Source organism: Leptosomus discolor, chromosome Z (assembly GCF_034619465.1).
Source record: "Leptosomus discolor isolate bLepDis1 chromosome Z, bLepDis1.hap2, whole genome shotgun sequence".
In the NCBI taxonomy this organism is placed as follows: domain Eukaryota; kingdom Metazoa; phylum Chordata; class Aves; order Leptosomiformes; family Leptosomidae; genus Leptosomus; species Leptosomus discolor.
In genome coordinates, this window is record NC_141419.1 from 16,097,638 (window position 1) to 16,125,609 (window position 27,972).

General features: G+C 42.6%; 2 protein-coding genes across 2 annotated transcripts in view; one reads left to right on the forward strand and one right to left on the reverse strand.

Moving 5' to 3' along the window:
* Window positions 1-5,739, reverse strand: part of MSH3 (mutS homolog 3) — a 112,062-nt gene extending 106,323 nt beyond the window's left edge. The window contains exons 1-3 of the mRNA XM_086480036.1: window positions 5,623-5,739; window positions 3,772-3,892; window positions 2,532-2,752 (exon numbers count right to left, since the gene is read on the reverse strand). Coding sequence (XP_086336162.1) covers window positions 2,532-2,752; window positions 3,772-3,892; window positions 5,623-5,739 — 459 coding nt within the window. The remainder of the gene's footprint in view (window positions 1-2,531; window positions 2,753-3,771; window positions 3,893-5,622) is intronic.
* Window positions 5,740-5,971: 232 nt separating this feature from the next.
* On the forward strand, window positions 5,972-27,972 carry DHFR (dihydrofolate reductase). The gene is made up of 6 exons (XM_086479914.1): window positions 5,972-6,072; window positions 6,530-6,579; window positions 11,725-11,830; window positions 12,736-12,862; window positions 26,070-26,185; window positions 27,885-27,972. Exons 1-6 carry the CDS (start codon window positions 5,987-5,989, stop codon window positions 27,970-27,972), a joined length of 573 nt encoding a protein of 190 aa, XP_086336040.1. The 5' UTR covers window positions 5,972-5,986.

The following is a 27,972-nucleotide window of genomic DNA, read 5'->3' on the forward strand; positions in this document are numbered from 1 at the left end:
AGGTGCATCTCACTTTCAGCAAAGTTTCTCCTCACTTATATCACAGTATCAACTAACAAAATTGGTTTAAAAAAATAAATACAAAGATAACACCCGCCACAAGTCTTTAAAGATTATGACTATACAAAGCACAACTGATCTGTGCTCTGAGTTTCTTTATCTGTAAATAAACCCAGTAAACTTCCATTTCCAACAACCGTCCCATCTAGATTACAAGGAACAAAGTCAAGAGACTGTTTAGAAGCAATGGTAACTCAGAAGAAACACAGAGATAGTACAAACCATAAATCATCCCATGTCATGGGAGTGTACAAAGAATGCAGGCAGAAAACAATGGAAAACAATGAACACTTAGCTGTATTGTTAACTGTGAATTGCAAAATTCTCAGAATTGCACACAATCAAGGGACGACCCATTTGACAAGCAGACAACATAGCCCAGCACAAACAAAGCTGTACCATGCCCAGAACTCAGATGGCCCCAGGAGCTTAAACGTCTCTTCTGCAAAATTGTCAGCCCAAGGATTCAGTGGTCTTTTAAGTACAAGGTCTGTGCCAGCCCAGCAGCATGACCTCATCTCATTTTACGGAGAAAATTGTCGTGACAAAGCATGTAAAATAATGTCATGACAGAAAGTAAAAGAAGTAAAAATATACATGGAAGTTGAATTGATGAGATGGTAGTAAGTTAACAGCTCAAGGAATTTAAAAGAAAATTATTCACATAAAAACACTATAAGAAAAAAGCAAGACCCAAACATCTAAGATGAGCCATTCCAAGAAAGGCAGGCCAGCCCTTCCCCAGCTGACTGCCTGGACAGCACAGACTCAGAAGGTGTCTTATACAAAAGATGATAGTAATGCTTTGCCAAGTAAGTCTTAAGTCCTCACTGAGTGTATTAAGTAAGAAATAATTACTCTTTACTTTTACTTTCCATACATCTTGCTTGCAAAGTCTTTCTGCACATGGTTAAAGATGACCTTCCTCGTGGTCTAGGAAGGGAGAGTTAACAGCTAACAATCTCACAAACTGTGATCAACTCGACCCAAGTGCTATTTGGCAAGAAGCATCTAAGTGTATGAACATACCATGGCAATATTGCTATAAAAACCATGGTAGTGCTAGTGCATTGGAAACCAACTTTGGATCAGGAAGGCAGAAATACTGCACCAGATGATACATGGCAGATTAACAAACACATCTGTTCAAAGATAAAGAGAAGCCTGAATCCTACAGAAACAATCATCTTAGGCCTACAGCTTGGTGGAAGGACAGATAGATGCCTTTGGTCACCAGACACACGCTGCTACTGCGGTTACTGTAACATACATTTTTGACCAATAACTTATGCCAGGCACATGCTGCCTCGAGTGTTACAGAAGAGAAAGTCACTAATTACTCCCAATGCATGTTTCACATACATGCATGCATAAAACACATTTTGTAGTTTCAGCATCTAGAATTGTTTCTCAAACATCTGTGACACATGCTAAAGTATGATTTATAGATTACACTGGTAGAAGCCACTTCTGGTGTCAATGTAACTCGATGGACAGAGTCAGAAATTCAGTAATTAAGACGTTCCAGACAGACAAAGGTTTGAAAAAGACAGGCAGAGAAGGAATCAGTTTTCTGTGTTCTCCAACTGACCACATCTACATAATCTAAATTCCTTATCACAACAGAAATCTCTCGCCACAAGCTGTTCACTTCACTATCCTTATTTTGAGCTCATGTTCACAAAACCCATACACCCCAAATTAAGGTCATGCCCTTCAGACAGGGAAGGTCAAATCAATTATGCAACCTTTCATATCATCTCCTTCCTTCAAAAAGCCAGATGCAAAGCTTTCTTAAAGACCAGTGGAGTCCCAATGCAACACCACCACAGTAAGCCATGAGGTGCCTTTTAGGACCGGAATACTTCAAATTGAGCAAGCTGACCCCAAAAACCAACTACCTAATGTTAATTAGCCCTATAATTAAAGGGGAAGCAAAGTACTATTACACTCTTATCAACTTGTATCAGAACCATAATTTCTCATGGGACTACCCATATCTTCTGCAGATGAAAAAAAAGTGGTATCTTTAGTAGTTACATTTATTAGCAACTGGATTAAGATACATCTCAGTAATAATTCTAACCCACAGTTTTACAAAGAAAGCCTGTCAGGAATTTTACAGCCCATATCAAATCTGACAGACCTGAAAGAAAGCTGAGCAAAAGCCCACACTTAACGTTTGTTATTACAGTATTACAGGTTCGTTCACAATCACAAGATACACTGCCAGTGTTTGGGCTCTCTCATTACTGCTTTGTGCAATGATATCACTGAAGAGCTGCAAGAGGGATTCTGCTTACTATGCTAACAGTTCCAGGAAAACATCCCTACACAAGCACTGAGCTATTGGGTACTGCTACACTGTTTCATGACAGAACACAAACCCACAAAAGGAATCTTGTGCCAAAGCTTGCTTTTTTAAACCATAAAAAGTAATCTACACAGCACTGGACCAAAGCACTACGTACCTTCTGAGTAACCTTTGGGCTAGTGTCCCAAGCCTGAAGAGGGTTTTTCAACTCTGAACTTCTCCCAACAACACTGGGGCATTTTTCCAAACTGAGAGATTCTTTCTCCCGAGAACTATCTTCCTGGATTCTGTTATACTGCTGGTCTGAATCACTGCAGAATTCTCTCAGTCTGTCTAGAGTTTGCAAACATACACGGGGCTTTTCACACTTCTGAGGTTCTTCAGTAAAAAAACACAATAAAAGCATATTAGCAATGTAATGTGCTATAATACAATGTCTATTAAGTGACACCAATAGGCAGAGAACATCATCATTTTGCTCTGTCTCTCTCTCCCCTACATTCCTTCTCCTCTCCCATTGCAGTACTTCTGCTAGCCTGACAGAATCATGCATGTGATCAACTTGGTAAACTTCCTAGGAAAATCAATACTCCTCACTTGTATGCTTCTTCATACATGGGAGAAGAAGCACAATTATTTTCTGGACTGACAACTGCAAAGCCACAAAATCAGCCAAGAATAGTGGGACGAGTGATATTTTTTCAGCAGTTTTTAAGCAGACAGTATTGCTAGTTAACGGTGTCTTAATGATACTTCATCACACCCACAAAACTGAACATAATTCCCTCTTTAAAAAAATTGTAGAGACCAATTATTTTCAATGAAGTGTAAATGTAATGAACTTTATATTCACTGATTTGTTCTTCTACTAGCACCACTAATTTGTCAAATTCTTGGTTCAAAGTCAGATGGAACACAGGCATTTTCAATGCAATTAAGTGGTTATCATTTCACAGTTACGAGCACTGCATTAGAACTATTTACTCTGAGGTACCCTTTAGGTATCCCAGTCACAGGCCAGACTCCACAGAGCTGTCAGGTGCCAGTCATCCTTCAGCCTGAGTTTAAAAGACAGACTGTTAAACCAACACACAAAGGGAAGCTGCAGCTTTTCTGCCTGGGCATCTGGACTTCACTGACCGAAAAACCTGTTAAAGCTAAGTTAGATGCAGGGGATTTGCAGAGTAATTCTGGAGCAAGACTCAAGTATCTAGCTTCTGAGCCACAGAAAGGTGCTTTAACAGTACAGCTAGTACGGTCATAATGGCTCTTCCGAGATGTATCTTACACTCAAGAGACAGTTCCTAAGGTATCTGCCAACAAATTTTTTTACACTGGACAATGAAAAACTACTTATTGGGTATAAATGCTTGAAGGTTTGTTTACAGTCAACTCACTTTTATCCTGAGCCTTCAGTGGGTTACAGATGTCTTCTAGAGTAACTTGTCGTGCCTTGGTCTTCTTTTCACAGAGTTCATTGCTTTCAGTTGATGTCCTTTTTGTGCCAAATTCAGAAGCCTGAAATGTAAATTAAATCAAGAAGTTCAGTTACTTTTTCTCTTTGCCTTTATGAAAGACAATAATGCACCAAATTATTTCATAAAGAGATGATGCAAAATTAATTTACAATATATTAAACCCTAACTATTTTACCTATCTACATTCTTTGTTTATAAAATAGTTCATCTAACATTCAAGGCTACAAGGGGAAGAGAAACAGTGCATTCTGTGAACATGTTTGCTCTTGTGCTACAGAAGAAAACACCTGCAGCTACCATGGCTTCAAAAGGCAGCTTAGAGCTACCTCTGTGGCAGAGAACTGAACCTGCAATTAACAGACTTTCCCATCATATCACACACACTACCACCCTGTGTCTGAACAAGATCTCTTCTGCAAATCCTCATTCCCACAGCGCAGAGCCCTCTCCTTGCCAGATACTGGCTATCCACCTCCAAAAGCCACTACTTCCTATGGCCTGCATCCCGATGATGTGAGAATATCTTCTCCACACCATCCTGGAAGTGCCAATCCAGACTCAAAAAGATTTCCCTGAACTATCTGTAAACACCTAGCGAGCACCATCCTGGGTCTGCACAGAACGACAGTACTTCAAAGCCTGACATGGCTTTTGATGCACACACTTTTAACAAATCATAAACAGAAAGTTCATCAAACTACATTGTTTCATCATTGATGTATTCTGTTTGACAGAATGCAATTAGTATGACCAAATATAAAGAAGTAACTTGCAACTGCAACAACCTATAAACACACTACCATTTCACTTTGCAGATAAACATACAACAGGTGCTTTTAGCAGCTTGCAAACAGATTTCATATGGTTATCTCAGGTGGTTACGGGGGAAATCCATTCTCTTTATAACTAAGCAGGAACTGCACCCCAGCAACTAAGCCTGTAACCTCTACATAATGTACCCAAATGAACAGCCCACATGAGTGACAGAGAGTTTTCCTTCCAAGTCCACCAATAGATACCACCAAATTAACACCAATTAGGAAGCAGGTTTTCTGTACAGACAGAAAGCGGCAATCATATTTTTCAAAATATATTTGGACCAAAGATAACAAAAAAGGTTGACTTGAATCATGTGAAAAAAGCATACACCCTTCCAGGGCCAGAAAGGGCTAGAAACATTAACTACTGGGATATCGGAAAACACAAACTCAGAAATCCAATTGCTGATAGACAGCAGTTTTTTCCCAGCGACAACACAGAGAGGCTGCTGTATCACTGCACCTAACAGCAGACTAAGACTCACCTTAGCTCCATGATCTGGGCCCAACCCACTGCACACCAGAAGGCTGAACCTGTGCCACAAGGTCCAACACGCGCAAGGGAGCCAAGCCCCTGTAACACAAACCGGCACACGGGCTTTCCCAAGCTCACCACACCCATGTCAAGCTTCAGCTCCTACAAAACGGGCAGATCCTCGCTGTTACCTGAAAGACTATCGCTACGCAGTGTCACACCAGGCAAAGATGTTATAGCAAGCGTTGGAAACTGGAAGGCCCTGCCTGTCTGCGGGGCTGCCGCGGGGCACTCCTTCGTGCAGCGAGCCCGCGGCCAGCTCCGGCCGCCCCTTCTGACATGACTTTCTGACACGGGGGTAACCGGCCAGGCCCGAGGGCCCTCCGCCACCACGAAGAGCGTTCCCGCGGGGCCTCTGCGGCCCGTCCCGCGCCCTTCAGGCGCCCTGAGCCCCAACCGCCGCCGCCCCGGGCGCACCGTCTGCCGGGCGGCAGCCTGCTCCCCGCCGCTCCCTGCCGCTCCGAAGAACCTGCTCAGCACCAGCTGCTGCCCCCCGCCGCCGCCGCCGCGTTCTCGCCGCCGTCCCCGCGGCATAGCGATGGCGGCGGCGATGGCGGACCCCGGGCCGAGGCCGCGGACACCGGTACCACCTTGCTCGCCGGATACGACGGCGGGCGTGGGGCGGGGCCGCGAGGGAAGCGCCTCGGCCCGCGGGTGCGCTGCGCTCCCTCCCGCCGCTGGGGGAGCCCAGCCGCCGCTGTCGCTGCCGCCACCGCCGCCTCACGCCCCGCCGCTGCGTGCTCGCTCTCTGCCTGCGAAGTGCGGTGCGGCGGTGGGCGCCATGATGCGCTCGCTCAACTCTATCGTGGCCGTGTGCCAGAACATGGGCATCGGGAAGGACGGCAGCCTGCCCTGGCCGCCGCTGAGGTACCGCGGGTCTGGCGGGGGTCTTCCCAGCGAGGCGGCGGGGGCGCGGGCGGACTACAGCTCCCAGCGTGCAGCGCGGCGGGCCTGCAAGCGGCGGGCGCTTTGGGCGCTGCGCGTTGCCTCCTGGGAGTTGTAGTCGGGGAGGGCAGTGCTGAACATGGCGGGAAAGCGCATATGGGGCCGCGACCAGGGCCGTAGCTGCCGCACCCCGCAGCTGTGCCGGGGAGCCTCGAGGGGCTCGGGGAGGCGCGTCGGGAGGCTCTCGGCCGTGGATTATCTCGCATGCAAGCAGAGCCGGGGCCAAACGTCTCGCTTCAGGCATGGCACTGGGCCGGGCCCCGTCCAGCCTCTCCTCCCCGGGCGCCAGCTGCACGTGCGTTCCGGGTTTTTTTTTTTCCCCACTTAATGTATCTTATTCCTAAACCACGTTGTAATGCTCGTCCTGTTTTATTGCCAGGAATGAGTACAAGTACTTCCAGAGAATGACTAGCACACCCCATGTGGAAGGTAACGTTGTACTCGTGGCTGAGCTGTGCCTCTGCTTACTAAAATTAGTTTGTGTGGTATCAGTCACAGAAAAGAGTGGTGATTTTACTTTTCCCTGACTTAAAAGTCCTGCTTCTGCAAACAGCCTGCCCTTCCCCACCCTCCCCAGCCTCACAAGTGTTTTACCCTTTTGTAAATATGTTGTCTGCAGATCGTTTCGGTTAGATGAAGAAACCAGCTGTTTCAGGGCTGCAGGTGATTTGTAAATGAAAATTCAAAGTCCTACTGCCCCAACAGGGTAGAAAACTTTACCTACAACTACAAGTTAAAAAATGAATGGCTTTGATATGCTGATTAATTGGCAGAGGTTTTTTCTAAGGCTGTATGAGCTTATCTAACTTGTTTACTGTAGCTCAGCCTTTGCCATTTGTTCCACCCCTCTGACCCTTGTGACAGTAAATTTGCTTGATTTTCTGAGTGCTGACCCATCCCAATATGCCAGAAGACCCCAACCGTACTGATAACGTACAGCAACAATACTGCAAATGTTTGCAATGTGTCTATACACAGCAATATGCAACCATGCTGGTAAAGTGCAGCAATGATGTTCAGCCCCAGCGAGACTTTTGCAGCAAAGAAATAATGTAGACTCTATTGATTCGGTGAGATAAAACCAGTCATTATGGGGTGAAAGGAATTTAAAATCACAAACAAACAGGGATAGGAACGCAAAAGGAGAAAACGTAATTTGTTCTGACTGGGTGCTTATTGCTGCCAGAAGAGACAAGTCTTGCTGGATTGCCCCTGTTCCTTGTTCACCAACTTTAGTGCTGGTTTGACATTTTCTTAAGCTGTTTTAATTTTCTGACCCAGTAAACTATGCTGCTGGGTGTCTGTGGGGACTGCCAGTATAAGGTGTGTGGTAGGATCAGGAAGGAGGCATTGAGAGCGGAGGAATAGGACCTCCCTGAGCCTTGTGACTGGCTCGCTGCATCTGGTGGAATAAGAGCCATAGAGACAACAGGTTTATCCTCGTGTTTCTGCTGCTGCTCTATTTGCCCACATGGTCACTGTCTTTCCTGTGGTTTTTTTTTTTCATGCTGTCTATGAAAACTCACTGGTTTTCCACTGTCTAGCAAAACTCTCTTGTTTGCCAAAACTGCTGGGCAGCCTAACATGCCTACCGGGGGAGGTGCCTCACTTGACCTACTGTTTATGAACAGAGAAGGATTGATGGGAAGTGTGGTGGTCAGAGGCTGTCTTGGGCTTAGCAACCATGAAATGATAGAGTTCTCTATTCTTGGTCAAGACAAGAAACCACAACCATGGACTTCCAGAGGGCTGAATTTGAGCTGTTTAGGACTGGTCGAGAGAGTGCCTTGGGAGGCATTCCTGAAGGGCAAGGGGATCCAGGAAGGCTGGATGTTCTTCAAGGAGGAAGTCTTTAAGGGTGCAGGAGCAGGCTGTCCCTGTGTGCCAGAAGACAAACTGGCAGAGAAGATGACCAGCCTGGTTGAACAGGGAGCTTTTGCTGGAACTCAGGGAAAAAAGGAGGGAAGGACAGGTAACTCAAGAAAAGTATAGGGAGCTTGTTAGGTCATGCAGAGGGAAAATTAGAGGGGCAAAAGCCCAACTAGAACTCAGGCTGGCCACTGTCATTAGAGACAACAAAAAATACGTTAACAACAGAAAGGGAGCCAAGAACAGTCTCCATCCTCTGTTGGATGTGGAGGGGAACATTGTCACCAAGAATGAGGAAAAGGCTGAGGTACTTAATGCCTTCTTTGCCTCAGTCTTTAATAGTCAGACAAGCAATCCCCAAGGTAATCAGCTCCCTGAGCTGGAAGATGGGGACGGAGAGCAGAATAAACCCCCTGTAATTCAGGAGGAAGCAGTTAAAGATCTGCTTTGCCACCTCGACATCCACAAGTCTATAGGCCTGGATGGGATCCACCCAAGAGTACTGAGGGAGCTGGCAAAGTTACTGGCCCAACCACTCTCCATCATTTATCAGAAGTCCTGGTCCACAGGGGAGGTCCCAGATGACTGGAGACTTGCCGATGTGACACGCATCTACAAGAAGGGCCGGAAGGAGGATCTGGGGAACTACAGACGTGTCAGCCTGAGCTCGGTGCCAGGGAACATTATGGAACAGTTCATCCTAAGGGTGCTGACATGGCATGTGCAGGACAACCAGGGACTCAGGTCCAGCCAGCATGGGTTCATGAAGGACGGGTCCTGCTTAACCAACTTGATCTCCTTCTGTGACCAGGGGATGCGCCTAGACAATGAGGGGAAGGCTGTGGATGTCATCTACCTGAACTTTAATAAAGCCTTTGACACAGTCTCCCACAGCATTCCCTAAGAAAGCTGGCAGCTCATGGCCTAGACAGGCACACACTAAGCTGGGTTAAAAACTGGCTGGACGGCTGAGTGCAGAGAGTGGTGGTGAATGAAGTTAAATCCAGCTGGTGGACAGACACAAGCAGTGTCCCCCAGGGCTCAGTGTTGGGACCGATCTTTAACATGGATGGTCTGGATGACGGGATTGAGTGCTCCTTCAGTAAGTTTGGAGATGACACTAAATTGGGTGGGAGTGTTGATCTGCTCGAGGGCAGGAAGGCTCTGCAGAGGGATCTGGAGAGGCTGGATCGATGGGCTGAGGCAAATTGTATGAAGTTTAACAACGCCAAGTGCCAGGTCCTGCACTGGGGTCACAACAACTCCATGCAGCGCTACAGGCTTGGGGATGAGTGGCTGGAAAGCTGCCCAGCAGAAAAGGACCTGAGGGTACTGATTGACAGCCAGCTGAACATGAGCCAGCAGTGTGCCCAGGTGGCCAAGAAGGCCACCAGCATCCTGGCCTGTATCAGAAATAGTGTGGCCAGCAGGAATAGGGAGGCAGTCATGCCCCTGTACTCGGCACTGGTGAGGCCGCACTTTGAATGCTGTGTGCAGTTTTGGGCCCCTCACTACAAGAAAGACATTGAGGTGCTGGAGCATGTCCAGAGAAGGGTGACAAAGCTGGTGAAGGGTCTGGAGAACAGGTCTTATGAGGAGCAGCTGAAGGAGCTGGGGTTGTTCAGCCTGGAGAGGAGGAGGCTGAGGGGAGACCTTATCTCTCTCTACAACTACCTGAAAGGAGGTTGTAGTGAGGTGGGGGTCAGTCTCCCAAGTAACAAGCAATACAACAAGAGGAAATAGCCTCAAGTTGCACCAGGGGAGGTTTAGATTGGACATTAGGAAAAATTTATTTACTGAAGGAGTGGTCAAACATTGGAACAGGCTGCCCAGGGAAGTGGTGGAGTCACCAACCCTGGAGGTGTTCAAAAAAATGTGTAGATGTGGCACTTTAGGACACGGTTTAGTGGGCATGGTGGTGTTAGATCAACGGTTGGACTTGATGATCTCAGACGTCTGTTCCAGCCTAATGATTCTATGATTCTGTGTGCCCTTGTTTTGATTAAGTGACCTATTCCATATTCTGATTTGAAAGTCTGTTCCATATTCCACAAGGAATGTCTAATCTCATTTTGCAGCAGTCTCAAGTGTAGGAAGACCTGGTTCAGCCCATTTCAACCTTATATACAAAAGAGACAGAACACAATTCTAAGTCTTTTTTATGTCTGCAAGTTGCATCTTGCCTGGCACAAATAACCCATCATCAAGAAAAGATATCATAGAATCGTAGAATGGGTGGTGTTGGAAGGGACCTCAAAGGTCATCTAGTTCCAACCCCCCTGCCATGGCAGGGACACCACCCACTAGACCAGGTTGCTCAAGGCTCCATCCAACCTGGCCTTGAACATATTTTAAATACAATTAAAAAGAAAAAATTTGCTCCATCGTGCCTGCACATTTTTTTATAAGCTATGACCTTAGATGCTAGGCAGTTAAATTACTTCATAACCAGTCCTCTTAATGGATTGTACTGCGATAAATCTTCACAGCAGGGATAACACCATTGTCTCAAAAAAGTCAGAGAGTCACTGATTTTTGAAAGTGGGAAGGATACCATGGAGGCATCGCCTGATCTTGCTTTTAGCCTGCTTGCATAACTGTCCTGACCACTGCTGTAAATTAGCTGTTGGTCTAGATAAATCTTTGTTCTGACCCTGTAGCCATCCCAGTGTGAATTTTTGCTGAGAAAATACATATGTTTTTCAGGACTTGAGCATTTCCTTCAGCAGTTATTCCCATGGTCTGTGCTAACGTAGCTAAACTGACACTGCAGTATGTCTCTTGGAAACTTACTCATGAAGCTTATCTGCAGGAGAAGGGACTTCAGACAGTGCTAATAAACAACTGGAACATCAGTTCTCTGGTGTGATCTAGTAGATCCAGCCTCTCTCAGACCAAGAAGGAGGGAGGATACCTGTGAACAAATACTGTATTATTTTCTCTTATTCTCTCCTGCTGTGTAGCACTGTAAAAAACTTCCTGTTATGTTTTGTGAATCTCAACCTCTGTGTTTAATTCTCTGACAGCTCCAAACCCTCTTCTTAGAAGTGTATATGTAAGAGAGAATCAGGTTATGAATGTTAGGACTTGGTCAGAAATTATGGGTGAATTCTAGAATATGATTGAATGCCTGTTGCACTTCTGCTTTGGATTTAATTTGGTTCGTTCTCCTCCTAAAAGTTGTCCTTTCACCTGGCCTTTTTTTTTCCTTAAATGGTGCTCAAAGCTGGAAATTGTTCCTGATTGTATAACTGGAATATGCAAACACAAAGTCGATTACTGTACACTGCTTGGATTTATAAGGAGAACAATGGTGGGTTTTGACACTAAGAGAACTCTTTTGAGGGTATGAGTTAGTCTCACACGTGGAGATTAATTTCACCCCGTAACTATAGGAGAGCCAATGTCCCCATAATGCATGTAATGGGCAGTGACATGCCTTTTTTGATTTTCTTTTAATTGTAAGTTTATAGGTGTGCATGAGACTACTTTGGTGTCAACTATCTGACAAGGCTTTGAGGCCACAAACATGTTCTTCTATCCATGTGACTAGTTTGAGAGTCAGCGCCTACCCTTGTGCTTTTGTTAACTGCAGAAATCAAGTTTGGAAGGGGGAGGGAAAGTCCAACAGTGTCACTAAACACCAAAACAAATTTGGGACAGAGCAAAAATACCCTTTACGTAAGTGTTTTCTCTTTTACTCAGGTAAACAGAATGCACTGATAATGGGTAGAAAAACCTGGTTCTCCATTCCTGAGAAGAATCGTCCTTTAAAAGACAGAGTTAATATAGTGCTCAGCAGGGAGCTCAAGTATGTATGATGAATGATAGGCCTGTAAAACAAATAAGTCTGCACCTAAAAGTATGTGTAGCAATACATCATAAAATAATTCTGAATGTAACATTTTTGGTATCTGGTTAGTTAGGAAGCGTCTCTGCTGTTGGTTCTGAGTGATATCACTACCTTTAATTTTTTAATTGTTATTTTTATTTCTTTTATTTTTTAATTAATTCAAAGGTAATTGTAATTACTTTGCATAATAACTACTAGTCCTAGCTCTACACACGAACCCATCTGACAGTTGTCAGTAGTCTTTCTGACTCATGTATTTAACTGTATTTCTTTAGTACCTGGTTAGATTGGTGGCTCTTAAATCCCTTTTTTGAAGTTTATTTTTAGTAGCATTTAAGGAAAAAGAACTGTTCTTTTTCAGAGCTCTCTTCTTGAATGCATCACCCACAGTCATCAAATATTCTTAAACAAAAATGTCCACTTATAAACGGTTTATTTCTTTGGAGGATGTTGGTGGGTTTGGGGCTGAATATGTAGAGAAGTGGGGGATAGGGGCTTTTTGACTAGTTAATTGAATGAAATATGAATGTTCTAGAATTCAAGTAAAAATCTATATTTAATTTTATAGTTATCTAAATTTCTTAGTCACGCTTTTTAAAAAGCATGATGTAAAATTTCAGATCTGTAATTTATAATGTTTCTTAAGTCACAGTTACGATTAAACTGTGATTTATTAAACAATCCTGCAATCAGGTGCAAATTCTAACACAGTTTAGCAATAATAGGTATTTCAAAATAGTTAACTAATGTGAAACATTTAGTTATTTGTGAATTCAGCAAAACACATTGTATGTCTAGATTGTATTGATTATCATGATGAATGGTCCTTTAATTATTTAATAGTAAAACTTTGCTTTTTCTAGGGAAACCCCAAAAGGAGCACATTATCTTTCCAAAAGTCTGGATGATGCTTTAGCTCTTTTGGATTCTCCAGAGTTAAAAAGTAAAGTAGACATGGTTTGGATCATCGGAGGCACTTCAGTTTACAAGGTACATTTAGAGTACTCCTAAATGACTCATTTTCTGTGGTGGGATGAGGATGGCTCAAGCTCCTATTACTTCCGCTTTAGGAAGTGTTTTTTCTTCACGTGACCCGGCAAACTCCCGTGATTCCAACAGAACAAGTCTTGGAGAGTGATATTTCAACTCACGAGTTTAAAATATTTATCTAAGTAACCAAATGTTGCTCTTGCTAATGGTCCAGTGTCATACAGTCACTGCACTTTTGAGAGCTTTTCTTAAATATCTAAATTGTTAGGTTTTCAGTCAAAACCCATATTGTTATGTTTATTTTACTGAGAAAGTAGAGTGACTCTGCAGAGGATGTGGTAAAAAAAAAAAGGAAAAATGATCCAGCATTTTTCGCCAGAGTGTGACACTTCATACAGATAAGAAAAGAGGATTTAGAGAGAGCTGGCAGGTGATGGTGTCAGCAATGAGAGGAGATAATCATACAACAAAAGGTAGCACTCACTCTGTTTTCCTATCCAGCAACCAGAGGCCCCTACTGTTCCCACTCCCCAGGTTTCTCTTGATGTCTAGAGCATCTTGCTATTCAAGTGTCAGTTCACATGCCAAGAAGACAGTATGTGCAGCTTTCTTCTCAGGGACATCTTTGCACAGACGAAGCCCTGTATAAACTGTCCTGTTTTCCTACAAGTGTGATAGTCTTCCTGTCCTTAACTAAGATACTAGCTGTGCAGCGTGAAGGTCTGGAGTAAACCTTATCTTGTTGTTTCCCTGTGTTTCCTCAGTCATCTTTCTCCCTTGTCCCAAGCCCTTCCTCTCATTTTCTATTATACACATACAGAGTTTGGTCAACTCTCCATGCCTCCACCCACGTCTCTAGAGTTGTACTTTAGCCCCTCCATAGTCAGGTTTCTGCCCTTTGACTCTCTATTGATTTTGTCCTCTTGTTAAGTTCTCGTATAATTTGTGTTTACTGTCAAACAGTACCACACAAAAGATTATGGCCATCAACCCCAGTTCCTTTCATATCAATCAGAAGAATTTTAAATAAGGACAGCAGTAAGCATTCTTTCTTCTGATAGAAAAAATTGTAGTTATGAAATTTTTTTTATAGTAATGGAAACAGTTCTGCTGTCCTTTAATCATTACAGCTGTGCTGGGAAATATATTCCACTTCTTGTTTGGCTCTCGGACTTTAAGCATGTGCTGAAAATGCCGTCATGCTAGTGATAGCAAATTAGGGCTGATAATATGCTTTGTATACATGGTGGGAAAATACATTTTCTGGTATTTCTTGCTTTTGCAGTTTGTACCTTTCATGAACCTCTTCTCTGTGTCTTAGGGAATGCATCTTTTACAGTAAAAGAGGAAAAGTAGTTAGATATTGCTAAGGTTGCAAGAAAAATAAGATACATATGCAAATAGCCTGTAAAACACTTGTTCCGCTAGCTTTTTTTTTTAATTTGTTTTATAATCACTTTTGCATGTGGTGAAGTCCACCACACATTTTTGTCCAAATGCATTCAGTCTATAATCAAGCATTATATAGAAGTAACCCGTCCTTCAGTCTCAGCTGTTAAAATGCCTGCTTCCAGGCAGTGAGTAGCAAGTTTATCACTGGAGACAGTTTCTCTTCAGACTGAGCATAACTGCCCAACATGAGCAAGAGACTGAATTTCGCTTCTGCCTGTAGTTCTGCAGGATGCATAGTGTGAGCAGAAGCATTTACCCATGGCAATGGCCAACTACTCATGTAGTGCTGCGAAGAGTGATTATTTTTGCTTGCTCTTCCAGTAGCATCTGTGTTGTAGACTTCTGGTTTAACTATTACTCCAGTGTCTGGCTGATATTTGGTAGAAAACAGTGGCATTTTTTAGACTATTACTCGCCAATACTTAGATTATAAATAGGCAGTTTTGATAGAGAGCACTTTTGTAACATGTTACTTGTGCTGATCAGCATAAGGGAATATGACTTAAAATTTCAACTGTTTTCCCACTTTCAAGCATCTGCTCAAGGTGTTTCAAAGGAATTTCTAATTCATTAGGGAGAAATCTAATTGTTTCACACAGATTCCTGCGGGAGCTGCGTGAGGACACTGACATGATCAATGTGATCTAACAAGTGAACCTTTATTTCCGTGTTTCCAGTGCAATTTATAACCCTCGACCACACCCAATAAATACTGATTGGCTTCATCGCAAATAACAGCCCGTAGTCCAACCTGATTGGCCACATTACGAGTCATGTTCAAGTCACGTTCACAAATGTTCACACCCATCTTCTTCAAGAAATTAATACTGCGTCATTACTGGCGGCTGTCTCTTCTCCTGCACCTGTAAGATGTTCATGCCCCCTGCACCAGAAGTTGTTTATGCTTTCAGCAGTTCCGGTACGTCCCAGCTCGGATTCTCTGGAAAGGCTGGATTGTTCACATGTCCCTTATTTCATAAATGTCCTCCCACAGATTCCTGCATTCAAACTAGCTTTGTGATCTTAATTAAAAGAGTTTGATGGAAAGTATACACCTATACCAAAACTGCAGGTAATGTTTTTAGTGCCTGTATTAAAGATGCACAAAGGATTACAGGAATATTTCCATTATACCATGTAGAAATGTGTGGAAAGTAAAATAGCAATTGGTACTTGAAGTGAATAATTTTATTCAGTAGTTGTAGGTATTTGCTTTTAAAGCATTATTTTGATCTTACTACTCTGTATGGCTCAAAGCTTTAGAACTGCTTGTGTTTATAAGTACAAGCCTGTGATGGAGAAAGTGTCTGTAAGTACTTGAGCAAATAAGTGCAACAGGAGTGGTTTGATACATGTAGTGCTGAGGACATGACATTTCCACTTTTAGCACTTTGGGGAGTTTACCCCAAAGTTCACATCTTTCAAACCAGGTAGAGCTTCATGAGGACAGACCTTGATGAGGAGGTTGGGACACTCTGCAAAGCACCATACTTTTCTTTTCGTCTGCCCTCCTGCACATGATGGTTCCAGCCACTATCAACCCTTTTCTGTTCCTGGTCTTGTACCTGGCTCCTCCTACTCAATTACAAGTAACGCTACTGTGCTTGCTGAATAAATCCTCTTCTGCATCTGAGCGTAGCCACGCAACAATGCAGTAGAGAGCTGTTCTGCACCAGGAGGAGCTAGTCCATTATGATCACAGTAAAAAAGCACCCAGATTCTGTTAAGTGTCATTTAAAATGATACTTATGAGAGCAAACACTTACAAAGGACAGAATAGTACAAGTAATCTTACATCCCTGTAGATGTTGAAAACTCCCAACTTGTGTGGCATTGAACAAGCCTCCAAGCCACAAGCAGCATGCTGTACAGACCCCCATCTGTAGAAAGGACTACCCCAGTTTGGTCATTCAAGCTATTCTACAACTTTCTTACAAGAAAACAAGTCTATTCGTCATTTCTGCTGTCAAACAGAAAGGATGTTCACATCAGCTTCTTGCCACTCTTTTAGATAAAGGTAAGGACACACAGGTGGTATGACCATTGGTGCCAAGTGGGAGCTGCCTGCAGGCTCCTCTGCTACAGTTTTCTGTCTGAGCTTATCCTGTGGCCAGGGAATATGCACAGCACAGTACAGGCCTGGGTCTATTCAGGTTAATTGTTATGTGGATTGCTAACTCTTTATTTTACAGTTATCTTTCAGTCAGGATCACTACAAAAGGGAATGGCAAGCTCACACATGCACCTTTTGCACTTGCTTTGGGCAGGCTGCTTTGACAGCCTGTCACAGGCTGTTGTGGATGTCTTGAAGGGCTAGTAGGAAGATGGGGGCTAATGGCATTTTTGGAGTCTTCACAAGAGAGCTACAGCTGCTCTGCCCTGGTTGATCTGTGGCCCTTGGCACAGGGGTTGAGCTTAGGCTGGTGGCATCCCACCGGTGTGGGGATGCTAGGGATGAAGAAGTAGTTTCAGAATGTATTGAATATGAGGGTGTCTATGTTTAGCCTGTACCCGGGGCTAAACGTTAACAGTTGTTCTGTCACTCGATGAACCCTCACCAGTCAGGGAGAGGAATCATGAAAAAGGAGAGAGGACCTGTAGGTTGAAGTACAACAGATTTAATGAAACCACCACTAGTACAAACAGAAAATACTTAGCTGAATGAATATGCTGTCATCAGAGTAGTCCTCAGCAGAAGCAGAGGAGGAGCAGGAAGAACCCTAGCAGGAATATCTCACAGGAGCTCTCTCTCTTCTCAGTAAACCTCCTCGCTTTATAATGAGCATGACATTATGGTGTGGGCTACACCGGTAGCTAACTCAGGTCAGCTGCCCTGGCTGGCTTGAGCCTGCCTAGCTTGGCTGGCCTATGATTCTATCCCAGCCAAACCATGACAGAGGGTGCACCACTGAGGCCATCTGTCAAGAGCTACTACAACAGCTTCGCTGTTACCACACAGAACTTCAAGAGTCCGTATCATTATTCAAGAGGGTTGGTTATTGCCCTGTGGAGCCTTTTAACACAGCTCCTAACCTTAGCAACTCCTGATCAGTTAGTCATTTTAGGATGGGGAGGGCCACCATGATAAGGGTTGTTGTCACTGAGCTCCTTGAAGCAATCCTCCAAGCCGTGTTTATGTAGATGGAATGAGGAGGGAACATCCCATGATCTTTCAGGCCTTTACTCTATTTGGTTTCCCACACCCTTTGTGGATGCTCCGGGCAGCACCCAGAGGTTCTGCGTTCCAGACCCGGGGTAGCAAGCCAGAAGGCATACCAAGGGTGAGCCATGAATTGAGGCAGATTCACATGTTCCAGGAAGTTTCCAAAGAACCTCAGACTGAAAAGGTGTGTGCACATGGTCATTCAATACGGCTGAACATGTACCTTATCTGAAATACTGCATCCCCTCTGTGCCTCATGCTGCCCTGCCCAGGTACCGTGCTGAAACACAAGCCTGGCTTATCCAGATAGTTGTGCTGAGGTGGAGCATCTGCCTGGCAGCCTGAGCAGAGAAGGGCGCTCTTTGGGACACAGGTGTCCAGCCTGTCTCTCAGTCTCAAGTACGGTTGGCTGCTGTGCCCTGCCCAGCATCTGAGAACAAAGGCAAGCGAAGGTGCCTGAGCCTGCACTCCAGGGCGGCGTTTCAGGACAGGATGCTGCCCTCAGCAACAGAGGAGCAACAAATGGAATGGAGGCAAGGGACTACTGCTGTTGATAGCCTTTTCCTCGTAGAGCTGCAGGGGAGAGGAGCAAGCCTGACAGTCTCTGGATGCTTGTATGGACACAGTGCAGCTGTCTTGCTTATGGCTGTCTTGCCCACTGCCCATGAGTTCTCAAGGACACAGTTCTTTCCGGGGTGGTCAGAGTGTTGGCGTAAGCTCCCTCAATTCCTGTGAAGGACAAAGAAAGGTGAGCTCCGAACAGGATGGCCATCCAAGTCCTCATGTAGGTTACATTCATGCTGCGTGCAGCAGCATACTCTGCGAAACTTGCTTCTGGGCTGTAACCTCTGCAACAGGAAAAGGCAGAGCAGCTAAACATAGTAGGCGTTTTGGTGTGGAAGGGGAGAGCTGAGTAGAATATTAGTATTAGGAAGTGAGAACAGAAAAGATTGAAGACAGCTCCCATGGTCCACTTAGGGTTCAAAAACCTCATGCAGCCTTCATCTTCTTAGATTTTACTTGACATGGATCACTTCATCAGGTCTGTAATCTCCTGATATATTACCCCAAGGTAGTACTGTTGCCTCCAGCGAAGCTTTTGGGCTTCCCACAGCACACAAGTTCCATTTCTTTGGATCTCAGTGTGATGCCGTACTGGATCTTCTGCACTATTCTGGATCTCCTGAGTTCTAGAAGGAGTTGGTGTTGCTGTTGATTGTGTGGGTGAGGAAGGAGGAGTGTAGCAGTAGGTCACAGCAATTATGAAGCTGTTACGCGTCATGAGAGGCACTCCATGATTTTGCGTGAGCACTTGATGTTTTGAGAGCTGTCTGCTGGCTCATGAGTGCTTGCTGTGTGCTGGAAAACTTGTGGTGGTGACTCACTCGTTGTTTCTGGTCCTTGAGTCCCTATTAGCTGTTAGAGCTTATCAAACATGTTCCTGGAACAGATTTTCTGGCTTGGTTTCATCCCCAAGAAATTTAGTTCATGCACATCAAGATTGCTCCCCAGTACAACTACAGCATGGTGAGTACAGACAATTGGAAGATGAATTTTAAGACCAAGTTTCTGTTCTGAGTTAAGACACTAATGTAGATGCACTCTGTGTGGAGGTATTGTCTCCTAATTGAGAGGTTCAGGTCTTGGCTGTGACTCTGGAAAACAGCACTACCTGGAGATCCTAGGGCAGTCTGCTCAGTATGAATTGTAGCGGACTCTTTTGAACTGGAATTCAACTGTGTGTTTTAAACTGATTAAAAACAACAATCAGATTTTTACCAGGAATAGAAACTGTAAGTCCAACACATCCCCAAGTATTAAATAAGGACTTTAAAAAAAAGCAAAAAGCAGATGTAGATTTACTTATGTGAATGGTATGCTCTTATGTTGTTTGTATTTAGTATAAATCTTACTTTGTAAAAAGAACCAAGCAAAAATCCCTAACAGTGAACCTACCAGTAGGGCAAAAAAAAGGAAACACCTAGCAACAAAACTTAGAAAAAGAAAAAAGGAAAACAACAGAAAAGAACTGAAAAATTTATGACTCAGGCCCTTATAACCGAAGCCTCTTTAGTAACACCAAAACAGGCTATATGTCAAACAGGTTTTCACCTTGATAAAAGAGTTTTTCCTACAGCATCTCAAACGTTTAAAATTGTCTCTTATTTATACGTTCCTACTCAGCTTGTTGCTTTCTCAATGCCACAGAAGCAAACAATGACACTCAAGGTCACATTGCTGTGAGCACAGCAGTACAGAATTGTATTCACATTTAAATTTGGAGGAGAAACTTGTAATTTCATAACAGAACGAGAAATTCTTTCCTAAGGAGTTATGTTGTTTTTGCTGTTTAGTTAATATCTAGGCTGGCCATAACAGAAAATAGATGATGGTGATAAATAGTGTTTGGGGAAATTCTTCAACAAAGAGGCTTAAGCTGTAAAATTAAATTTCCAGTGATCTCCAAGGGAAAATTCTATGTAGTATTCACGCTTGGGTGTCTTTGTATGTATTAGTATTTGACATACTGTGTTTGGTAATCTACCCTCTTTCATTCTTCAAAATTTATTGAATTATGAAGTTGCTATTCATATTTAGTGCAGCAGGTCTCTTGCAGGTGATTAGTGACCCTCTTAGAGTTTCTTGACTAAGCGTATGAGCTTCACTGGGTTCTGAATGCCCTGAGTGGGTTGTGAATGCCACATTTGCTAAGCTTCAAATCTTTGGTTTACCATAAGGATCACTTCTATAAAAGAGAGAAGTATTAACAATGAGTCATTAGGTTTTTTTCAAACCTGCCAAAACTTTACTAGCTAATACTAATATACTAAAATACACATTTTAAAGATTACATTTTAGTATGTTAGAATTTTCTGTAAACTAAAAGAGATGTAATAGTAGCTTTTCTACCTTCGCTGGATGTAAGACAAAATGGTTTTGAGCTGCATGCCTACTGGAATGATTTTAAGCTGCATACGTATTGGAATAGAGACTAACACATATGTTACCATTTTTTGTAGAGTTGTGTTCAGACTGAGATGTGACCAAGGACTGAGATCCACTTACAAGGGAACTTTGCAGACAGCTCATTTTTCCGTGCTGACTCTTGCAGGTTGCAGTGCTGTTGCTCACTTTGAACAGTGCTCTCAAAGAACATGCTGCAAAGAGCAGGCTCCTCTGAGCTGCGTGATGCTGTTGACGTGGATCACGTCATTCTGCAGGCCTGAAGCATTATTCTGTTCTGGGAGCAACTGGTGCAAAAAGCTGAGCGCTGCATTGACTTCTCCACTAGTTGTGTTTTAGAGTGAAGTATTTAGCATGGCTTAATCGTATTAACATTTTTGAAAGCTAGTGACATTACCTTTGGTAAAGTGAAGACTGAAGGTTGTCATGGTCGCACTTTTCCTGTCCCACTAAGCTCATGATAATCTTATTTGATTATGCACATTTCTGGGCCTGAGCAGTTGTTTCCAAGGAAGGTTACTGTCTTCCTGGCATATATGCAAACATAGTTCTCTTACTTCATTACTATAATGTCACAGAATCTTTCTCTACAGGAGAAGTTTCCCATGTGTAGTTGTGTAGCTTTGTGTAGTTGTCTGAACAGAAAGATGGGAATGGGAAGACAATTTTCCTGTATTCCTATGACCACCTAGATGTTTTTTGAGAAAGGCTTTGAGCACTCTTAATGTGATTCCCTAATATCAGGCAGGGTCACAGCGTTACAGCCGACAGCGCTGCCCTCCCATAGAGATTTATGTTTTGTAAACATGTCTCTGTAACTGTTGTAGTCATGCCTGCAGTGGCCAATACTTCTTGCTCTTACCTAGTTATAAATGAAATAGAGGGAACAGAACTACAATATTAGCAATGGACTAGTGGATTAACTAATAACTTCTTTTAAAAGTTTAAGAATCTTTTTTAATTTAGCATCTTTATACTTTCACAGACTTGAGAGGGACATACCCAGCCTTTCCAGTGCAGTCTTCAAAATAAACTCAGAGGGTTTTTAATGTGGAAAGAAAGGTGTACTATTGCTATTACTCCTAAACAAGCTTTTTGTGTGCTCGTTCTTGTGAACAAACATATTGATTTGACATTCCTCTCTGAAAAAATAATGACTAAAAAAAGGTTAATATATGAGTCGGTTGCAGGCATAAATAACGCAGCTGTGAAAGGTTGTTGCGTTTTAAGTTCTTTTCCAAAGATGCTTGCAGAGATCATAGAGGAAAAGATTTAAAAGACCCTCCTTTAAGACTAACTCAAGGAAAAGTCTAGTGACTAAAGTGTACCTGTTTCTGGGCAGGCTTTTTGGTAACGGTCATAGAAGAATTTTGTTGTATTTGCCTTTGTCCCTTGCAGAGAACTGGTAGTGGGAGTTACCACAGTGTCTCCTCACTCACTAGGCTTAGCCTAACTGACTTGGGAAGGAAGTGCTATTCCCTATCTCACTAAGCTGAGCCCTAGTAGTGTGAGAAGGAAGGATTTCTGGAGGTGTTGATTCTCCTGGTTATCACCACAACTCTCCTAATAGCCAGAGTTTAACTTGGGCAAGTCCTTTTACCTAGGTAAGATCTAGAACTTCGTGAGATTTTCAGCTGTGAGACTTTTTTAATGTATAAAAATGTATTTCTAATACTCTTGTGGCTTCAAAATGCAGCTTGCTGTTATGATCCAATACATTTTAAGCACTGAAAAACAGAATGCAAATAAACAGACTGTTTATTTTGACATTTTCTCTTTTGGATTGGCAATGTTGTTGACTACAAAGATACTTGAAAGATAAATGCCTCGCATGGTTACTTTGGCTGTTCTACTTACTTTACGTAATCAGTAGAAGATGAGAAAGCAGAAGCAGTGTGTGTGTGCATCCTAAAACCTGAGAATCCCTAAATGACTAGAAATAATTGGTCCCTCCTACAGCAACTGGTTGCTAGGCCCACTAGTTTGCAGTGGTTTGGTGATTAGATCTATAAAGATTAATTTTCCATATGATACTTCTGAAACTACTTGTAATACACAGCTATTCTTTGTTGCAGAGCTTCAGGGCAGTTTTAACCTGTGTTCTACAAAAGAAACTTATTCAAGGCAATGATCCTGCACATGCGGATATAATCTAATCTTGTATGGCTGTCAGTCTGATGCAGCTGGAAATTAGGGGGAGGATGATCCTTAGGTCGTCTGCTTTTTGCTTCAGAGGCAGGTCTGCTGAGGGCTTCGTCAAAGTAAGCAAAAAGGCAAGGGCATGCTAAAATCTTTTCACAGGGTTATGAAGATATATGTAGGTATTAAAGACCTCTGGTTGACATATAGGGTTGACGTAACTGAGACAACAGGAGAGATCTTGACACCTCAGCTCTCTTGTCCTCCCTTCCTTGTGGAAAGTCATCTCTGCCTGAAGAGTGCTTCTGGTGTTTCCGAGATATCAACAGCCACGGTTTTAATAGGCTATGCTTTAATGTGATCCAGAAATCAGCATTGCTTTTCCCTGTTGCATCAGGCTGTACTATCTTAAGATGTTCAGTGGCTGCTGCACAAGGAGGTGAGCCTGTGTGGAGAGCAAACACATATGCCTAAGAGAAACCAGTGCAGGTACAAATACAGTCCAAGGATAACTGAATGGATTATGAGGGAAAAACACATTAAATTAAAAATCATACCAAGAATGACTCTGAGACCCAGCATGGCAATGAAGTGACAGTAATGTAATGACCATGGAGGAAGAATGCAGATTTTTCAAATTTGCAGAAGGATGAGCTCAGAGACATTGTCTTTTTTTTTTTAAAAAGCTCCTCCTCTTGCCCTGGTACAATTGTTTCCATCAAGTCCTCTCTTACTATTTATCTGTTCCATCACATACATTATCCTCATGTTTACAAAATACACAAAACCAAAAAAGGCAGTACTGATGTCCTACTTATTGGAAATGGTTTGTCTGTTGAATATTGTGCTAACTTCCCAGTGTTGCCTGATCACTAGAAATTTACTTAGTTACTGTACATTCTGTTTAAATAGTTGAGATTTACATCTATACTTTTGTATTATTTGTATGTTACATTAAAACAAACTTATATTCACCCTATTCTGTTCACTAGAGTAAATACGCATAGTGTATATTTCCTTGATTAAATTCAGAGTAAGTATGTCAACATTCTAGCAGATCAGCACTGTGCGTCCTCTGACTTGTCTTCTGTACCAAAAAAAGTGCTGAAACGCTGAAACTGATAGGGTGGGCTGGACAGGGCAAGACTGAGTTGAATGTCAGTGAGAAACTACCTTAATCCTCATGCAAACACCGGAGTTGTGATAAAGCTCCTTCCCCATCCTGCCAGGTCCATAGCAATAGTTTGCAGAGGCAGTGTCAGTGTCCAGTCCTCTCTGAACAAGTTCCTTTAGAGACTCCACACATGGAAGATTTTGTGTTTGATACAAAATTTACTTAGGTGAAGTTTTCTGAAATTGCTGTCAGGGAATGTGGAGGACCAGATGCTCCGAAAGGGATGGGAGCTGGGACCCATGGATAATAACCTGACTGGCAGGCCAGGGCCCTCACCAGCCAGGGCTCATAGTGATGAGGCAGGTCCACAGGTGGGATCGGGCCCCATGAAGGTAACCGCAGTCAGACAGGGATTAAATGGGGCCGGGTGGGGATAGGCCAAGGCCAGGTCAGGATGTCAGCCCATGACATGATTCAGCTGTGTACTTAAATGCCAATACAAGTGAAAATGACAGCAGAGGAGAGCAACTGAAATACAGATCACTTTCCAAATGTGTTTCTCCTTGTTGTCGCTGTAATATGCTTACTGTCATGACACTGGGCATTCCAGCTGCTGAGAAGTCGTATGTGGGTGGAAACCAGTTCAAGCCTGTTGCTCTTCTCCAGGTTCTTCTTGTTTATTGTTTAGTATTCATGGGCCACATGCACGCACAAACCCTCAGAGCTGGTCTGGCTAACTCAGGAAGCATTTGCATTTTTTTTATTAACTTGGGGACAAACAATTACACAGATGGTTGGTTGGCTCAACTAATGCAACCATTTATCTAGAACAGAGGTCACCCTTTGGTCCTCTTTGTGCTAAGTTCACCTTTCTCTGCACTATCTGTGATCAGTTGCTCCATATACTCTTCCCTGACTTCTCTTGGTGGTACAGAGTTCTTGCTGAAGCTGCATTCCCATAGAGCTGGATAGGAAGCTGATTTTCTCTTCTACAAAATAAAAGTATCTCTGTTTACAGAAAATGGTATGTTTTTATTTGTGAAGCAGAATATTCATCCATCATTCTGCAGGTGTATGTTTCTCCTCTTACCTCCTACCCTTATTTAAAAAAAGGAAAAATGTGATATTTACGTACAAACTGGATGAGCACCAGTCCAATGCTGTTGGATGCTGGTGTGCCTTCTGTCTTAAGCTGTTCTGTAGGGGTAGAGCAGCTTTTCTAGAAACTAACTTCTCAGCAGTGATACCAATTAATTTTGTTGGATTACATTTGCTATTACTTGGTTCCTATACTTGTCGAAGTAGTACCTAATAGCGTGCTGCATGGTGAATCACCTTTAACAAAGAGCATTGCTCATTACCAATTTAAGGGAAAGGGAGCAACAGCTATAAGCTTATAAAAATGTACTGTGACTAGGCACCAATATAGCTTTTAATGGGTTATTTTAATACCAAGGATGTCTGGAAGAGGTGACTTTTCTGTCTGATTGGGAGACAAAACATCTGTTTTTAACTCCTGATTTTGAGTGAATTTGCTGGTGAGGAAGTCACCTAACAGGTGTCTTTATAACTTGTTTCATGCAAGGAGCTTGGAAACTTAATTGTTATTGTTATTATGTAACTTTAAATGCATATTATCACTTTGCCATAATCCAGAGATCAAACTTGGAAGTTAAATTGATGGGTGATTTGATCACTGGAATTGCAGACTAAGGCGGACTAAAAATACATTATGAATCCTTAGCAGTGCTGTTAATTAAACATTGCAACAAATTACCTTGAGTTGTGGGCCTCTCCCACTGCTTAAAGCTTCCTGTCTTTCAAAGAGGTATGATTCAGAAATTGTTTGTTGAGACTAGGCCATACTGCTGCTTTCTTCTCAGGACTACTCTTCTGTCACATACCCCAAGCTCTGAGAATAGATGTTGCTGCAACTTACCAGGTGAAACTGGCACAAGATGGAATTATCCCTTTAGGAAGTGCTCTTGGGCAGCATCCAAAAGAGGAGATTTAGAGTTCAATTTTCAGTTCTTTGCTTAGATCCCTTAATACATAAAACAGAAACTGAGTTTCACTTTTAGATAACGTATTTGATGTGCGATCTACAAGTAGAGAATATGCCAAGACTCCTGTCTCTTTGTTCTTTTTGAATGCTGCCGTGGTGATGGCTGGTGCAGGCAGAACAACAATTGGGAGAGCTGATAAAGAAAACTAGTGTTCCAAATAAGAACTTACACTTGATATTATCATACAGATTTCCAATAGTGTTATTAAACAATAATATTAAAAATTTTAGTAAACAACACTAGGTCATGCATGGTTGAGCTGTTTTACAGGGAACAACTCAGCTTTAATTGCATCTATTGTTTTTAAAGGCAGCAATGGAGATGCCAGTTCATCATCGATTGTTTGTGACAAGAATTTTGCAAGAATTTGAAAGTGACACGTTTTTTCCAGAAATCAACTACAAAGACTACAGACTTCTCACAGAGTAAGTGTCAAGATTCATGTGTTCAGATGGAAGACTTAATAATCTACTTTGAATGTGTAAGTCTCCTATTAAGGCCATGTTCTGCTTTGAGTTAGAGGTGCTTTTCCCTGTATTTTTTCCCTAGAGTTACATTTTACTTAGAACCTGGAATTGCACCACACTTAGCACAGAGAGGTTGTTGGAACTTGCTCTGTTCTTCAACCTTCCCGTAATCTTTACAGTAAAGAAATGCATTTGTGAGTTTGCTTGAAAAGTAACTTTCTCCTTGTTTCTCATTTTAGAATTACTTAAATATTTACTAAGGTTCTTAACTCTCAGTATTTTGTTAGTCAATGGTATTTAGCCTCTGAATGGCCTTGATAAATTGCCAAAGACCAATTAAATGGGTTTGAGCAGGAAGGGTTGAGTCCTTATAGATTTCTAAGATTATTCCTTCCTCTTGAGAAAATTACTTCTTCCTAACAAACTTAGTAGGAATAAGTATTGAACTGTAAGTTTCTGCCATTCACTGTGGCTTCTTCTATGTTACCCTTGTCATATTCCAGTCATACTTTATGTCCTGTCCAACGAGACTACATCCAATAGGCGGTAGGGAGGTGGCAAAAATTCAAACATCTGCCTCAAGAACCAACAAGGAAAGGACCTCTTCCTCTTCTTGCTACTCTCATTGTGGTTCCCAGCTGGTTACAGACCAGCAGTGGAAGGAATAGAAAGAAAAGGAATAGAAATATGACAAATCAAGCTCTCTGCATGGGGACAGCAGTGGAGTAGCACTGAAGTGGGGGAGAATAGGTAGGAGCAGGAGAGAAGGATGCAGGAGAGACAAACAAGGTGAGTGGGGAGGATGAGTCACCTTTTTCAGCTCTAACATGTTCTGTTAGAGCTGTGCTGTGCCATATCGTGAGCCCACTCTAGTACCCTGATGTCTGACCCAAAGCTCCCTTCTTTCCCTCTTGGCTGTTTTCCAGGTATACTTTGGGTTTGGCCAGTGTACTGAAATCAGAATTTGGCCTTAAACGACTGATTTATAAAATAGCAGATAATTCCTTCGCTGAAGTGGAAACCTGATAGAGTCAAAACTAGTAAATAAAATTTAAAATTTCTTTCTCCCTCAAAGTCAACATTACTCATACAGAGTCCTTATCCTGTCAGAGGAAGGTGAAGAGATTTTTGAGAGTGTCTGTTAATAAAAACTATTCTAGTAAATCCGGAAGATAGAGGAACACTTTGCATGGTAGCAGTCAGCTACTTCAAGCAGCTGTCGTAGACTTGTAAGAAACCTTTACCTTAGCATTTCCTCTAAACCATCTGAGGAAAAACAAAGCAAAAAAAACCCAAAGGTGTTCTGTATCTCTTCTACCTTTACAGAGATTTTAAATAATATGTTGGAGGCTTTAATAAAAATGTTGGGGTTTTTTGATTAAGTAAAAAAGGGGGCGTTTGGGGTTTTTTTTTTAGTGTCAGAGTATGCTTTCTTGGTTTAAAAAGATGTGTGTACAAGTTGCTGATGGAAGTTAACATGATTCCTAAAAACAGTTTGTACTTAGTATACCTGTTGTAAGGGTGGTGTTTGCATCTCCTTTTTCAAACAAGTCTCTTTTCTAATTGATAGCATAAATTGAAGGTGGCTCATATTTTTTATTTGTGATATTTTTATCTACTACTTGGCTTTTGCTTTTTTCTTTTTCTCTTTCTCCAGGTACCCAGGTGTCCCTGCTGATATCCAAGAAGAGAATGGCATCCAGTACAAATTTGAAGTGTATGAAAAAGCTGTCTTGGCACAATAA